Source organism: Lissotriton vulgaris, chromosome 10 (genome assembly GCF_964263255.1).
Source record: "Lissotriton vulgaris chromosome 10, aLisVul1.2, whole genome shotgun sequence".
In the NCBI taxonomy this organism is placed as follows: Eukaryota; Metazoa; Chordata; class Amphibia; order Caudata; family Salamandridae; genus Lissotriton; species Lissotriton vulgaris.
In genome coordinates, this window is record NC_141698.1 from 75,483,861 (window position 1) to 75,500,984 (window position 17,124).

A 17,124-nucleotide genomic window follows, 5' to 3' on the forward strand; every position below is an offset into this window, starting at 1 on the left:
GGCATTTTTAACCTAAGACTAGCAACTGTTTCCCACTACTCGTGGATTTGGATAATAGATATTGAGCTCCACGTCACGCGACACTGCAGACATTAAAGAATCTGGCCTGTTATGTTTAGTGTCGCGTTTGAAGATACTTACTTAGATTCTTAGGATTTTTTATCTTATGTCCTGATGAAGTCTCTGCCTGATTTACTTGAAAGACGAAACACGTGTTGGCAATCTTGTGGTAATTCTTTGGCTTGGACAACACATATTAAGAACTGTGGTCACTGAGGATACTCTGAACTTGGAATAAAAGAAAATTGACTTCAACAGAGATTTGTTACTTTATATGTGTCTTTTCTGTACACATTTGTTGCTCAGGCTTTCAATTGTTAAATAGTGTTATATGTGGAATTTGTTCCTCATTTAAAACGTAGGGCAGTGGTTGTATGTTAGCCTTGAAGCACTACGTGGTTGTAAATTTGAATTAAGATAAACTGTACACGTTCCTGCGCTTATTTCCCCTACTGCCTTACTTGCAAAGTTGCCTTCCTCTTCCTGCCTTTCAAACAAGCTTTAGTCTCTTTCTTCCATGAAGGGCCGTAAGGTAAAGAACTGTAATGCCGGCACCTTCTCTTTCAGCACTTACTACTCACCTCCTACACTGATAGTTCGCATCCGAACTAACAGCCACAAGTAAATAAATTAGCAAAATTTGGCCAAAACAAGAGCAAATGAGTAGAATTTCAAACGATGGAGACTGGGTAAATGCTATTTTTTAAGGAAACATGTACTTAAAAGACTGACAAGGCTAGATTGGCCCAGAGTTTGATGGGCACCCTGCACACTTGGGTCAGTGTCCAAATGGGAATTATAGAATTAAAGCTATGGACACATGATTAAAGGTTGGACACCACCACATAAAGATAATTTCTTAATTGGAAATTAAGACATTAAATTGTCACACATGGTAAAAAGAGCAAGCTTGTGCCTTTTGCGCAATATAGCAAAAGGATAGTGTCTTCCTTGTTGTAATGCTAAATACTGATTAACAAATCGCTGCTTATTTTATGCATGCTCATGGAGAGCACCACTCCTGCAGACTATGATGGAAGCCACAAGGGGAACATATTTTTATTCATATTGAGGGGTAATATAAATAACATGCTGGTTAGCTCGGTTCCTGATCATAACATAGCAGCTCCGTTGGGCAAGAATACATCTGGTCAGTGATGGAAATAGAATGTGGCTGATTGTAATGCATATTTGTACTCCTGAGGATGGGATAGTATATACTGGTCCAGACAGGCATCTTCAGGGCCCAGTCTAAAAACAGACAATAAAAGAATCATGGCTCTGGTGGATGAGGCCAGCTGCGATCTTTGAAGAAGGCCTTCAACCCGCTGATGCTTACAGGTGGAAAGTAAGGGCCAATCCTTTTGCGGTGCCACCATTTACCATCGTTTGCGTGCTTGCCTCCGATCTGGCTGAATTTGTATATAAATTGCTCTCCTCTGATCCATCTTCAAAAGAAAAAGATAAACATAATCAGTAAGAGGCAGTGTGTTAGCTCTAAATTTTATAGAAGACAACTTCACACATTACCGTCACAAGTAATCGTTCAGTCTATGGGAGGTTTGGTGCTTTATGGTTTCAAAGTTTGGACTGTTGCATAGTTCCTCAGGTGAAAGCAATACACATGCACACCCATTCTCCTGTCATAAAAGGTCTTTCCTACATACTCCTGTCTAATGATCCAAATCAACACCGTGGCTTGTACAAATTCCAGCTATTGCTCATCAAACCTCACAGCACCTTATTTATTTATTTATTTTCAATTGCGTCAGAGTGCTGTGCGTTGAGATTTACGTAGTGCAAGAAAATGCACATACATACAATCTTTACAATAAACAAGGAGGAATAATTACACAATAAACCAAGAAAAGGGATAAACAACAGACCCTATGGAAAAGGGCAGTTGAGGATGATATGATCAACTAGAAAAAGAGAAACAGGCAAACCAAGTGGTGAGGTATCTAATAACAGTAAACACTGTCTAGTCAAAGCAAGGAAGGGTTTACAGATCAATAAGGGCTTGAGAACAATAGAACGTTTTCAGTAAAGGTCAGGAAACCTGGTACCCGATGTAGCAAGCCCTTGTGATGAGACATGAATGAGGCCGAGACTGGAGGCAGAAACAAAAAGTCATTGGAGGTAGATGATTCACCAAACCTTTCGCCTTATTGAGGAACCTCCGGGTCCTTGCACTGGTGAACCCATTCACGGGGAGTCAGGCCAAAGCTTTCCACCACGTCATGGCCGTTCATTGGGGATCTTATTATATTTAATCATTCAACTAGTGAAAAAGTCATCAAAAAGGCAGTAGAACAATTTACATGGGAAAAACCTTAATCAGAAATATGTGAGAACTAGAAAAAAAGTCCATGAGATGGTGGCCATCTTCTGTCCTACCTAGTCACAGTCCTGCATACAACAACCCTGATAGAATCGTAAACAAAACTGAAAAATGAGGGGGCTGGGATTTAGTTGGCCAAGGGATGCGTCTTTAGAAGTTTCTAATAGAAACAAAGAGAGCGAGCCCCAAGCGCAAGCATGGAGGGATTGTTCCAGAGCTGTCGTTTGCATGTGGAGAAAGACTGGAAGTTTTGGACTTCCTGGTGAGAGGCATTTCAGGAAGATGGGATTGGGAACTGCTTAGCTGTCGAAAGCCGTCAGAGGTAGCCAACGCTAGTCTCGTAAAATGTCGGAGATATGGCCAAACATCTGAGCACCTTTCATCAATCATGCTACAGTGGGGAAAAAACAGGAAAGGCATGCAGGCATGATTAGGACAATCTAACCAACGATGAATGTCACGATCTATATAGGAAGAATAAATGACGGTGTGGGCAGAAACAAGAAATATGGCTTGCTTGAGGAGTTTAAATTTGAAGGTGGCATCATGTTTGATAATATCTGACAGGAAGGCCTAAACCAAACAAATCCATCTAACAAGGGTCCTCAGACCAAAGCTGGACAGATGCAATTGATAACTAGCCTACCAGGATTGTGCCAATGAGATCTTATTAGGGAAGACGTTACAAGTAATTTGCACTTGAACAGGATTCGATATATCAGAAAAGGCGTTGCTTAGCTTCCAATGCAACCAAGGCAGTGACCCAAACACAGTTTGTCAGAAAGAGAGAATACTTTTAGGTAGAGTTGAGTGTCATCAGCATGCTCATCACCTCCTGGTGGGCGGTGCACGCGCAGCAGCAGCTCCACAGAGTCCGGAGCCACGGCTGCATGCAGCACCATGGCAGAGAGTGCCGGCCTCGAGAATCACAGCATCAAGAGTTTCAAGAATAAGGGCCGCTATATAGAGACCATGAGAAGACACGGAAATGAAGTGACCGTTGAACTGAGAAAGAACAAAAGAGGTGCGCACCTACTGAAGAAAAGAAATGTGCGTCAACAAGAAAGTTTAGAAGATTCGGATGCTGATGCGGATTTCAAGACGCAAATCATTACACTAGAAGCTATATTACAGAATGCTACTAGCAATAACCCAGTCATCCAGTTGAGTGCCGGTCAGGCTGCGAGAAAGTTATTATCAAGTGACCGCAATCCGCCCATTGACGATCTGATAAAATCTGGAATTTTGCCCATCCTGGAGAAGTGTCTAGAAGTGGATGATAACCCCTCGTTATAATTTGAAGCTGCATGGGTGCTGACTAAGATAGCATCTGGTACTTCCGCATTGACCCAAGATGTTGTCCAGTCAAATGCAGTGCCGTTGTTTTTGAGGCTATTACATACGCAACACCAGAATGTTTGTGAACAAGCTTGGGAATATTATTGCAAAGACGTGCAGGTGCCGGCATTTGGGAAACCAGCTTGTCGGTCTATTGAAGCAATATTAGGTTGAAATGGCCGCCTCTGGGGACATCTGACACACCAATTTTCTAATAATGGCCACCATGAGTGGGCCCCTTTCCAAAGCACTCCTTCTCCCCTTGTTGGGGAGGGATCCAGCATCTATGCTCTGTAGTCTCATAGACCACTCTGAGAGAGTCCACAGCGACAAGGGAGTCTCACACAGCGGAGGCCTGGGTTCTTACCCCATTACCGCTGGGAGCACAGCACTGTACACCATGACCGGCGCGCTCGATGGAACTTTTTAGGCGGAAACTATAACCCTTCTGTATGTCCCACGCAGCTATAGAGGAGTTTGGCTCTGGTTCACCCCTCGGCTGTCACCTACCCAGCCGGACGGCGGACACTGTTTTTCCTCGTCTCCCTGTTGTGCCTCCTATACCCTCCCCCTCCTCTTCCCCCCATTATTCCTTTTTGGAAACACCCATAAACATTGGACTGACGAATGGTGGCCACCAACGCTAGGACCCTGTCCCCCTCCCTAGACATCGGTACGTAACCTGGGAGGGACAATTGATAACAAGCTGTCCATGGCCAACCATGTTAACAAGATAGTGCACACAAGCTTCGGACTGATGCGCAATCGCAAGAAAATATTTAAATGGATCCCTCTACCCTCACGCATGCCCCCAATCCAAGGCCTAATCAGAAGCCGGTTGGATTATGGCAATGCATTACTCGCCTCCATCAACGAGAGTCTCCTGGCAAAACTCCAGGTCTTGCAAAACACCGCAGCCAGAATGGTGCTTATCTCCCCCCCCCCCCCCCCCCCCCCGCATCCCCTTCGTGCCCAGTCTGAGAACACTTCACTGGCTCCCCATAAGGAAGCGCATTAACTTCAAAGTTTGCTGCCTAGTCCACAAAACCATCAATGGACAAGGACCTAAATACCTAGAAAAGAAACTCACAAACCATTGTCCGGTCAGAACTCTTCGGTCTACCAACAAGTCTCTCCTAACCGTCCCCAAAGTTCGCACTGTCAGGAATGGCGATAGGTCTTTCTCCAAAATAGCCCCAGAAGCCTGGTATGCCCTGCCCCTATACATCAGGACGAAGTCAATCCCCTGAGATTTCGAAGACTCTTAAAAACATGGCTTTTCTAGCTATCTGGCTACTGGTTACTCTCTTCGTGCATCTGCCAAGCGCTCTGAGACCTACGGGTGCTTTATGCGCTATATAAACACAAATACAAATACAAATTATTCTCCTCTACCTCCCCTATTCCTTCCCTCTCTCCCCTTGCCTATTTTTTTCCTCATGTTTATGCTATGCTTTTGTATTCACTTAATTCCTGCAACTAAGCTCCAGTAACTTTTGTAACTTTGTAACCATGTTCTGAAACAATGTTTTTTCCTCATGTAAAGCGCTCTGATACCTCCGGGACAAGCCAGCGCTAAATAAAACTAAATAAATAAATAAATAAATACTGGTGGGCAGAGATGCCCCCCCCACTCACTACTTTTCTCTGCAGTTCCCTGTAGATAGTAACAAGCATTTACAATGCAATGGTTTTGCCTTTGTTAAAGTTAGAGCGATTGGCATTGCTCTTGACATTATTTTTATTTATGTTTTTTTTTAACATAAATAAATGGCATTGTCATTTACAATGCCACTAGCTTTATCTCTCGCAAATGACACACACCAACACCCACAGAGAGCCCCCCCCCACACACACACCCACACAGAGGCCCCCCCACACACAGCCACACAAAGCCCCCCACACACACCCACACAGAGCCCCTCCACACACACACACACACACACACACACACACACACACAGTCAAAATAACGTATTTTTGGGGGGGGTTAGAAATTGGTAGACACCCGCCTGACTCGGGTATATTGGCACGTATGCAATAGTAACGGAGAGAGTGTGAGCCAATTCAGAGCCTGCTCAGCCGCGAGGGCACAAGCGTCGGCAAAATCTAGGAATATTATGACTCATGAGCAAGTAAATATAGTGGGGGGCGGGGGGGTGTAAATGTAGGGACAATTTGGGGAAGAACATCTCCAGGGACAAAACTGCGGACCTTGGGGGGTGGCCGAGACTTCGCCAATGGCAGCCGGGACTTGGCCGCTACAGGCGACTTGGTCTTCACCGGAGTGCTCTTGGGCTTCACAGGGGTGCTCTGGGTCTTCACAGGGGTGCTTTGGGGCTTCACAGGGGTGCTCTGGGGCTTCACTGGAGTGCTCTGGGGCTTCACCGGAGGGGGCTTCACCTTCGCCGGAGTCGCCTCTGACTTCGGCGGAGGGGACTTGATCTTGGCAGGGGTCGCCTGGGGCTTAGCCGGGGACTTCTGGGCTTTGGAGGCTGGCAGTGTCCGCACTTTGGGGGGAGGACGGCTCTTGGCTGCAGGAGACGCTGCCACCTTACGGGTCGGGGTCTTGAGCGGGGTTGCCTTGAAACCCTTGCCTGGGCTGACCAGGGGGCTACTAGAACAGGGTCACTCCCGACGAGTTTTTCCCCAGTTGCATCCCTTCCGCGGTACACTGCTCAAGGTTCCGCCATCTCCCAGTGCGGGACCGCAGCATCCATCTTGTGTTTTTTTAGGTCGATGTCACAAAAGCTTTGTTTAAAGACTGGGACCAGCACACGGTACTTCATATATAGCACGTTTGTTTACTTCTGTGCGAGACTGCATTATGCCCTAACGCGTCAATTGAGGGCAAAGGGGCAATGTGCCTGTGATTTGTGGGCGGTAGGGTGTATGTTCTTGCATTAACTCTACTCCACCATTTCTTCTTAATTGAAAATGTCGAGAGGATCCTGGTAGAAAACGACCCTATGACTCTACGGAGTAAAATGTGCTGCGCAGTGGCGGGTACTTAATGTAGCACGGTCACCAGCGGGAGGGGGGCGGGAACGGGGACGGGAGACGCTGCGAGCAGGAGAGGGGGTGGGAACAACGGAGACCAGGGGGAGGGGAGTCTGCGGGGAGCGGGCCAGGAAAGCACGGTCACCAGCGGGAGGGGGGCGGGAACGGGGACGGGAGCACAAATCGACTCACCTGCACCTTGCGACGGCGGCACTTCTCCGGTCTCCCTCTTCGGCATGGGAGACCGGCAACGTCCTCCGCATCTCCCGGGGTTCCCTCCAGGCCACGGGAGCCCCGCGGGCGCCGCCATACTGCTTGCCGTCTTCCTTCTTGTTGCGGGGGCGGGCACTTCCGGCCGGCCGTGCTAGGATTGGCCGGCCGGCCAGTCACGGGGTTAGGAGAGACGCAGAAGTGCCGGCAATGCCGGACCAGACACGGGGGCGTTCCCGGCGTCGCGTGACGTCGGCAAAAGCCAAAGAATGTCGGGAACGCCCCCGTGTCTGGTCCGGCATTGACGGACAGGCCCCTCGTCCAATGGCAAGGCTCCGTTTACGGAGCCAGCCAATGAATGACGAGGGCCGAACCAAGCTACACTACAGTTCTCATCAGGTTTTCGCCTGCGCCGAAAAAGATGCGCAGAGCGCATCTTTTTGGCGAGGCAAAACCTAAAAAACGAGAGGGACAGATGCAGTGAGGTAATAGCGGGAAAGAGCAACATTATAGGACGCGAGAAACCAGCATTGAAAGAGACGCAAGGTGAGAGGGAGATGCAGTAGGTGAAGAGAAACGCGGGGAGTGGCAGGAAAGAGAAACCAAGAGCAGACGCAGAAGCCGGAAATAAATGAAGAACAGGGGAGGAAGAAACGCAAGAGAAGAGTTTAAAAAGGCATGGCTAAGGTGAAAGGGGTGACAAAGGCATAAAGAGAACACCGGGAAATGAAAGGAGGGGTGTGTAAATGGTACGGAAAGGAGAGAGAAACAAGGGGACATAGTAGCAACACAAGTCGGTGAGCACCAGAAAGACAGAGAGCGGAAGCACGGAGAGCGAACCAAATATGGGAGTAAGTGGAAAGAAACAACAATAAAAGAGAAATGGTAGGCGGAGAGAAGCGAAACCGCAAGAGGAGAACCAATAACACGCACAAGGGGAAAGTAAAAGAAATAGCAGGAGTAATAATATCATCTTTCAGGAGTAATGCACATTAGAAAGTAAGTAAAAGAACAGGGAGGAATAGAAACAGCATGTTTACGAGAAACATGGGGAGAGGAAAAGAATGCAAGAAACCGCAGGCGGTAAGATCACCTTCAAAGTGTAAGGCTAAGAGTAAGCAAAACATCTGGATGATGAAGAGAAACAGCAGTAGGAGAATAAGGATAACAGCAGGGTGCGGGGCACGACCACCTTCGAGCAAAGCAAATGAGAGAATAAGCAAACCTTGTGGCTGGGGAAGAGAAACAGGAGGGCTTAGAGAAACACGAGGCGAGCGAGAGAGTAGGAGAAACCACTGGTAAGCATTAGTAAGGCAAATAAAAGAGATCGGGACGAGTAAGAGAAACAAGAAAGGGGGTAAGATCATCTTCGATTTAGAAAGGATAAGCCAAACATCTGGGATGGGAGGAGAAACGGCAGTGTATGTGAGTAAGAGAAACAGTAGGGTTAAGAGAAACACTGGGAAAGTGATAAAGTACGAGAAACAGCAGTGAGCTAAATCACCTTCGAGCAAGGCAAATGAAAGACTAAGGTAAACGTCTAGCTATGGGAGAGTAACAGCAATGCGAGTAAGAGAAACAGCAAGGTTAAGATAAACCCTGGGAGAGTGATAGAGTTCGAGAAACAGCAGGGGGTAAGATCACCTTTGACTAAGGCAAATGAAAGAATAAGGTAAACATCTGGGTAGGGAGAAGAAACTGCAATGTGAGTAAGAGAAACAGCAGGTTTAAGAGAAACATTGGGAGAGTGACATAGTACGAAAAGCAGCAGGACATAAGATTCCCCTTAAAGAAGTAATACAAATGAGAGAATAAGGAAAACATCTGGATGAAGAAGAGAAACAGCAGCAGGAGAGTAACCAAAACCGTGGTGTTGAGAGAAACACAGGGAGGAAAGAGTTTATGAGAAACAGCAGGGGCAATGGCCAGTTCACGGAGTAAGAGTGTGAGGATAAGGAAAGCATTTAGGAGAGGTATAGAAAGAAACAGTAGTGAGAGAGCAAGAGAAACAGCAGGGGTACCAGAATACTAACACGAGTAAGAGAAAAAGCTCAATGAGTGCTCGGGAATCGGCAAAAAAGAGAGAGTAAGAGCAAGAAAGGTATGTTGGGAGCACAAGAAAAACAGAGCAAAGAGAAATAGTCCTAATATAGTAAGAAAAACATAACAGGGTAATGAAAGAAAGCAGAAAAACTATGTATATTGGAAACGGATAGGGAGGTGAATGGGGGTGCAATGCAGGCGTCCACATAAAAGGAATCGAAAACAAAACGGTTACTTACCAGTGAGATGAAGGATGTTTCCCGCAGGTCAGTCCTCAGGGTGAAGGGTGACGGCCTTCTGCTCCGTATTGTGGACTCCTGGCTCATCCACCGCTGCCTCTCGCTCAGCTTGTGATCCTGACATCGCCTTTTGCGCCTCAGCCCCGGAGATGCCCGCTTCTGCACGCATCCCTGGTCACATGTCCTGTCCCGGCCGAGATGCACCTTTCCACGGCTGGTCTCTTCTCGGGGTGACGGGGTGTCCCGTTATATCCCCCCGCCTTATGGCCACCTACAGGACACCTATCGAAAGAACGTATATCCGGTATAAGACACGAAAAAAAACGAACTATCTGGGAAACCCAGGTCAGGGACAGTTGTCGCAGGAAGCACGGAGCCGGTGTTTAGGTGGGGTGCTACTGCTGTGTTCACAATCTGACGTGTGTTCACAATCTGACGTGCATGAGAGACCTCAGCGGTTCTGACCTCGGTGATGAAGCTTCGCCTCAGATTTCGCAGTCCGTTCTCAGGACCGTGTTAGCGGGTCATCGGATGTCGAGCGCTGTAGCCCTGTTCATGTGTTGCGCAGTCCGTTCTCAGGACCGTCTTAGCTGGTAGCCGGATGTCGAGCGCTGTAGCCCTGTTCATGTGTTGCGATGCGGGCAGGCAGGGTGCCTACCAGGGGGTGCCGCGGCTCTGCCCATCAGCTCTGTTGCTCGGGGCAGCCTGAGCAGGATTGCTGCTTCGTCCATCAGCTGCCACACATCCTGCCCCGGGCGCTTTCGGAAGGACCCCGTCATTTGGTGAAACAGAGCTGTTCACAAGTTTCAGGCTTCAGATTTCTATTAGCCGCTCCAGCGAGCAGGAATCCTCAACACCCACTGATGTCTTGCACCCCAGACTTGTTAAAAGCCAGGAGGAATTTTAGTGATGCAACAGCTGGGGAGTTTTCACATTATCGGCCTCTCATCACGCTGGGCGCTCAGCACTCGGCTGGTTTCAGCTGCACACTCGGTGTCCTTTCTTGTGGCTTGTCTTCGCAGGCGTCGGGCCGAGGAAGCGTTTCTCTGGGTGTGTTTGATGGTCACACACATGAAGCGCGCTCGCTTCCTGCAATGTGTTCATTGTCTCCAATGCAGGGCGGATATTTTTACAGTGTGTTCCACAGATGGACGCACATCCGGGCGGCCGCGCTCGGATTGGCCGGCCGGCCGGTCACTTCCGGGTCGCCGCGGGCAGCGCGGCGGCCCGTCTCTAGCTCAGGCAGGCGGTCTGGGGACGGGAGGGTAGAGGGAGACTGGATGGAGGCGAGCTGGGAGTGAGAGTGCAGGGAGGTGGGAGGTTACAGGGCAGAGGAGCGCGCAGAGCGAGAAGCGCCGAGAGGGAGAGACCAGGGGGAGGGGAGTCTGCGGGGAGCGGGCCTGCCCTACAGTGCCGGCAATGCCGGACCAGACACGGGGGCGTTCCCGGCGTCCCGTGACGTCGGCAAAAGCCAAAGAATGTCGGGAACGCCCCCGTGTCTGGTCCGGCATTGACGGACAGGCCCCTCGTCCAATGGCAAGGCTCCGTTTACGGAGCCAGCCAATCAATGACGAGGGCCGACCCAAAGCCACACACACAACTCAAGAGGTTTTTTGGCACATGCGCAAAGCGCATGGCCAGTCAAAACCTAAAAAGAGTCGGCGAAGACTTCGCTCCAATGCATCCCACAAGGCAGGGGGAAGTGAGAGGACAGGAAGGGTTTGAGTTCAACAAATGACACTTAACTGGGAGTGAAGAAGCAGAAGAAATCCAAGACCTCATCTACGACCCTCATCTGTGAGAACCAGATGGGAAGCAGGTCGCAGAGTTGTGGTATCAAAACTGAGGAGAGATCCAACAGGACAAGGAAACAGGAAACATTAACAACAGTAGACTTACGGCTACTTGACAATATGAAAAGTGTCAATCTAAGCACGAACTCATCGGATCTCAGCAGCTTGAAATCCTGCAGATGTTTCACCTAGATTTAAACTAAGGTTTACAGAATCTCACCTGGATAAGGGAGGGCAGAGATTAGGCAGATCAGAGATGACCCAAAGATGTTTTCCAGGAGGACATTTTTACCTTTACTTAGGTAGGAGGGGAATGGGCATTTCACTTTTAAAGCATGACAGAGCAGAATGTCGACATTTAAAAAAAATGATTTTCAAAAACGAAATCCTAAAGTGGAATTTAGTTTTTAAAAGTAAACAAAAAAAAACAATGACTCTCTCGCCATGGGAGTTTTCTCCTATGGCATGGGGGTCATTTTGTAGTTTTCAGTGCCCCTTTACTCAAGGTTTTACCTGGCGGTGACGGACAGTGAAAATTTGCTATTTGGTCGCCCACCCAAAATAGGATGGGCGAACAAATGACAAAGCCTTCAATGGCCCTTTCTTTGTTGGGCCGTCGGAGATGTATGTTGGCAGCGGAGAAGTAGTCTCCGCAGTCAACATACTGAAGGTCCGCCAGACTGTTAATGAGGTGGGCGGAGCTTCAGTTTGGTGGCGAGCGTATTCTGTTGCCTTTGCGATGGATTATCCAGTCCGTCAAACTCTAAACCGGACCGTCAGTTCTTTGAGAATTAACGCAAGAACAGTTATCTAGAACAGTCTATCTAGGCAGATGATTGCATGGACTCTTCTAATCACCTCACAACCCCTATATTTTACTTCACAACCATTACATATAAGATTCTCAGATTTCAGATGAGACGCAAGCTTTCAAGGGACAGAGATTCACGTACATTTGTGAGCCATAACCCACCAGCAGCCAAGAGGGATTGATGGTCAGGCATTCTGCGACACAATATCTGATTGCAGGGGGATAGGTTACGGACCATATCTTTTTAAAAACAGTTACTTTTACTGACCTCTACAGTTGGCATTCTAAAGAAAAGTGAGGCCTAAAAACTTGTTGTCCTCATGACATGAAATCATATAGCAACCCTTATTAAACAACAGTGTTATAAAAATATTCTTGCAACATATTTTTGATGTGTACTTTAAGTACAAAAAGCTTTTATATAACAGGACTTCTGTGAAAAAATGGTGAAAGTCAAACCTGCCCCTTTGGCATTCCATCACTCTATTAAGAGGGAAGCGGAAGGCTCTTTGTCCCGATCGTGGTGTCTATACAAGATCAGCATCCATCACGTTGGTCAATCAGGCTATATTGTAGGTGACAAACATAGCACTTGACCAGTTAATTGATTTAGGGTCACTGGTGGCATCTTTTATGGTGGTCTCCACACAGAGGAGGACAACCAAGCATCTCTTGGCAGACTTTATAGGAAATGCCATTCAAGTGTTCCTGACATGCTGTGAGAAAACTTCCAGCATTACAGAGTTTAGGTTGCGAGTTCTGGAAAGGTAGATTCCACGGAGGGATAGAGGAGGGAAGAGTCTGGAAAGGGGTATTTTGGAGATCATAGTAGTAGAATGAGGTTTGGGATGAGTCAGAGTGGCGGTAGATGATATATTGAGAGAGGTATAGGGTGAAATATATGGTACTGCATTGGAGAAAGTCAAAGTTTTTTTTTACAGTAGGAGTAACCTAATAAATATATAAATAGATAAGTACATGTTATTTTACATATTTATATCACAAAATACACATATCTAGATAAATACATATAATCAAATTACATGTTTATATACACAGGGATATGCTGTACATATATGTCTGACTATGGTGATTATGTAAGAAAGAGCCAACTCTTGAGTAGTGTTCTGAAGATACGATAGTTATCTATGGATCTTATGTTTGGGGGTAATAAATTCCAAAGTTTGGCTGCTTTGAACAGAGAAAGATGTGCTACCTATGGTTTTTTTCTTGTATGGTGGGATTTTGAGGCGAGGTGCCAATTTGGAGCTGATGTTCCTTTATTGAATTTATTTGGTGATTTTATTCCTGATGAAAGGTGGTCCTGTTTCATTAATTGGTTTGTGGATGATACTAAGCAGCTTCAATGTGGATATTCAGGGAACCCGGAACCAAAGTAGGGCCCTCAAGATGTGGGCTTGTATCTTTACTCATAGGAGTAGTCTGTTAGCAGAGTTCTGGATCAGTTGTAGCCTTTTCATAGTTGCTAAAGATGATCTGTGGTAGATGCCATTGGCGTAATCAAGTTTAGACAGGACAAGAGCGATAGTAGGCTTGGACCTTTTGTGGAAATCCCAGGTTGGTGAAGATGTGTCACATAGTTTTCATAGTAATGAAGCTTGATCTTGCTAATTTTTCCACTCGGGCATCATTGATAACTTGGGAGTCCATGGTATATCCAAGGTTTCTTACTTCCTTAGATATTTTAGGTGGTGGCCCCAGACCGTCAGGCCAGAGCAAAGTGGGTCATCATTTGTCCAATCGACACATGTTAGCATTTTGTTTCGGAAGCATTCATAATGAGATGGCTCCATGTCATTCATTGATCAACAGTTCTGAGGCAACATAAGATATGTGACTTTCCAATGTCTTTAGGGCTTTTCAGTTTAAGGAGTATGTGTGCGTCATCTGCATAGTTATAACATGTGAATTGAAATTCATTGATGATTGCCAGTAAATACTTCATGTGGGTGTGGAATAGCATGGGTGAGATGATAGAGCCTTGAGGGACCCCAGCTTTTGTGAAGTACGGTTTGGATGAGAAAGGGGGAGTATGGATGACGTTAGTTCTGTTGCGCAGGTAGGATGTGATCCAGTCTAGCGCAGCACCCTTTATGTCGGCTCTGTAGAGTCTTTGTATCAGAGTGTCGGGGTCAACCGTGTCGAAGGCAGCTGAGAGGTCCAAGAGAAGTAGCGCAGTAACTCCTTTGCAGTCTACTGTGTTGTTAAGGTCATTCCAGATGGCGATGAGGGCAGGTTCTGTGCCTCTTCTTGGACAGAATCCTATGTTGAAATCTGACAGTATGGAGTTATCTTCAATGAATTGTGACTTCTGGATGAAAGTGGCTCTTTCTACCAGTTTGCCCAGGAAAAGGTCCATTTGTAATCGGTCTGTGGTTGTCAGGGTCAAGTGGGTCCAGGTTAGTTTTCTTCAATAATGGACCTATGTATTCCATTTTTTAGGTCTACTGGAAAGATTCCTGTAGTTAGGGAATTATTGATGATTCTTCTTACTGGTGTGCCAGAAGAGGTAGTTAGAAGAATGTTCTGGAATATTTGTTGTGGACAAGGGTCAGAAGGGCTGCCGGCATGCCTGCTTGCTTTGACCAGATCCATAAATTCACTTTGTGCTATTTATTTGAAGGAATGGAGAGGCTGGGTCAATCTACTCTTGGAGGGTATTTTATAAATGGGTTGATGACACCATGCAACATGGACCTGGTAAATTTGCAGCAACAATGTTTTTTTCTGCAATGTGGCTCTTGTTGTGGAGATGAAAGCTGCCTTGGAGGGAAAAAACTCTATGGAATGGTTACTGTCTTTAATAAGATGGACCTTACCTTGCATATGTAGCCAAGATATTGCCTCATACATTATGATGGATGACACGTTCACTGCTCAAATCTTTATATGGGGTCCAAAATGTTAATTACTTACAGAGATCAAAACACTACACACAGCATTAGAAATGTTTACGCGGGCCTTACACATTTTTGCACCTAACAGAAAGATTGACTGGCTTTACCATCTCAACAAATAAACTAGAGCCTGATACAGTGGAGTATACCTACCCTAATATAAAAAACAGCAACCAATCTTATGCCAGGAGAAATTACACCAGCTTCAAATAATGTACCTGCCACTAAATAAAAAATCCACAAATGCCCATTACCCTCTAACGATATGCCAAGTGACAACAAGCATTTGCAATGCCAATAGGCTTTGCCTTTAAAAGGCAAGTGCCAAGCTCTTCTTTTTGCACATCGGTTGTTTGCATTCCGATTAAAAAATGGTTGTCGGTATGTCACAACAAATGCACACACATGAGTAACCATCTTGGAATTGTTTTTCTGATTTAAAAAAAAGTGGTCTATGATGATCACTTGTGTGCGTATGTGTCATGACAAACAGCCATGCTTTTTGACAACAAAATAAAAGTAATTTGCTGTTTCAAGATGAGTGAATGTAAACAGATAAACTAAACAAAGTAACGTTGAGATTAGACAGCAGAATGAGTTAGGGCAGCACACAATGTTATTGTTTTAAGAACATATGCTGTCTAACAATCAACAGAACTGAAATTAAGCAGGTGAATATACAGTAGCCTGGTACAACAAAACATGTAAATGGGCAGCAAGATGCAAAGTTGCAAATCACTGGAGAGTATCTTAATGGTTACATTCAAAGCAAGCTCACAGGGTGTTTAGACACATTTACACCCAGGACTAAGTCCAGTACTTTAGGTGTGATGGTGGAGACTTGCACTTCAAAAGAGGATATAAGGAAGATCAACCTTAATGGTAAAATTTGGATGAGATGAAGAAAGAGAGAGATTTGTGCGGTACTGCAGGAACAATGAAGGAATAATATTCCATGGAGACTGAGATGTGCTATTCTGCCGGTGTGAGTCAAAGAACAATCGGGATCAAATGCATTACCAATCTCACAAAAGACAATCCACTCATCCCTGTGAATCCAATACTTATTAAAAAAATCTTAATTTTTTAAATGTCTGAATTAAACCATCTTCTCGATGCCTCACAATCAGGATTCTGTGCCAACCACAGCACTGAGACCGTGCTGACTGTCGCCACAGATGACATCAGAACTCTCCTTGACCACGGAGAGATTGTAGCCCTGATCCTCCTCGACCTCTCTGCTGCATTTGATGCAGACTCCCACCACACCCTCCTCGACAGACCCCACAATCTGAATACAGTATAATGCTTTCAAGTGAATCGTTTCTTTACTCTCAGGATGCACACACTTCATCCGTCTGCCCCCCCTTCACCTCCACACCCAAGGACATTATATGCGGCGTACCCCAAGGATCATCCCTCAGCTCCACCCTGCCCAACCTCTACATAAGCCCCCTCGCAAACATTGTCAGATCCCACAGATTCAATATAATCACCTACGCTTACGACACTCAACTTATCCTCTCACTCACTGAGGACCCCTCCTACCCCAAAACCAACTTCTGCAACGCCATGACCGATGTAGCCAAATGAATGAGACAGGTGCCTCAAACTCATACGGACAAAACAGAAGTACTGATCTTCAGGAAGAACACCCCCGCATGGGACCACAGCTGGTGTCCAGCAGAAATCGGACCAACACCTGCATCGATAGACCAGGCACGCAACCTCTGCATCATCCTGGACAGCCAACTGACCATGAAACAACAAGTCAACGCAGTCGCCTCCTCCAGCTTCCACACCGTCTGCATGCTCCGCCGAATCTTCAGATGGATCCCAACCAACACTAGAAAGACTGTCATGCACGCTTTTGTCACCAGCAGCCTTGGCTATGGCAACGCTCTTTACGCCAGAATTTCCACCCAGCTCCTTAAAAGATCCAGACAGCCAGGCTCATCCTGAATCTCCCCAAAAGGACCAGCATCACCCCTCACCTCAGAAACCTCCACTGGCTACACATCCAGAAGAGGTGCCAGTTCAAGACCCTCATACATGCATACAAAACTCTAAACAACCAAGGACCATTCTACAACAACCATCGACTAAGCTTCCACCTTCCTGCAAGACACCTGCGAACCTCCTTGCTCGCCCTCGCACACACACCCCTCATCCATCTTAGCCGCAGTGGGGACTGCTCCTTCTCCTACACTGCCACCAGGACCTGGAACAATCTGCCCCTCTACCTCTCAACAGCACCCTCCCTGGCGGACTTCAGAAAGAAACTCAAGACCTGGCTTTTGGAAGGAGACATGGCATCGTCAGCGCCCAGATACCCTTAGAGGTGACAGTGTGGCGCTATACAAATACTTTT

General features: G+C 46.6%; 1 protein-coding gene across 1 annotated transcript in view; it reads right to left on the reverse strand.

The window, feature by feature from the left end:
• Window positions 1–639: 639 nt before the first annotated feature.
• Window positions 640–17,124, reverse strand: part of LMF1 (lipase maturation factor 1) — a 705,094-nt gene continuing 688,609 nt past the window's right edge. The window contains exon 9 of the mRNA XM_086940536.1: window positions 640–1,508. Coding sequence (XP_086796662.1) covers window positions 1,334–1,508 — 175 coding nt within the window. The 3' untranslated portion in view covers window positions 640–1,333. The remainder of the gene's footprint in view (window positions 1,509–17,124) is intronic.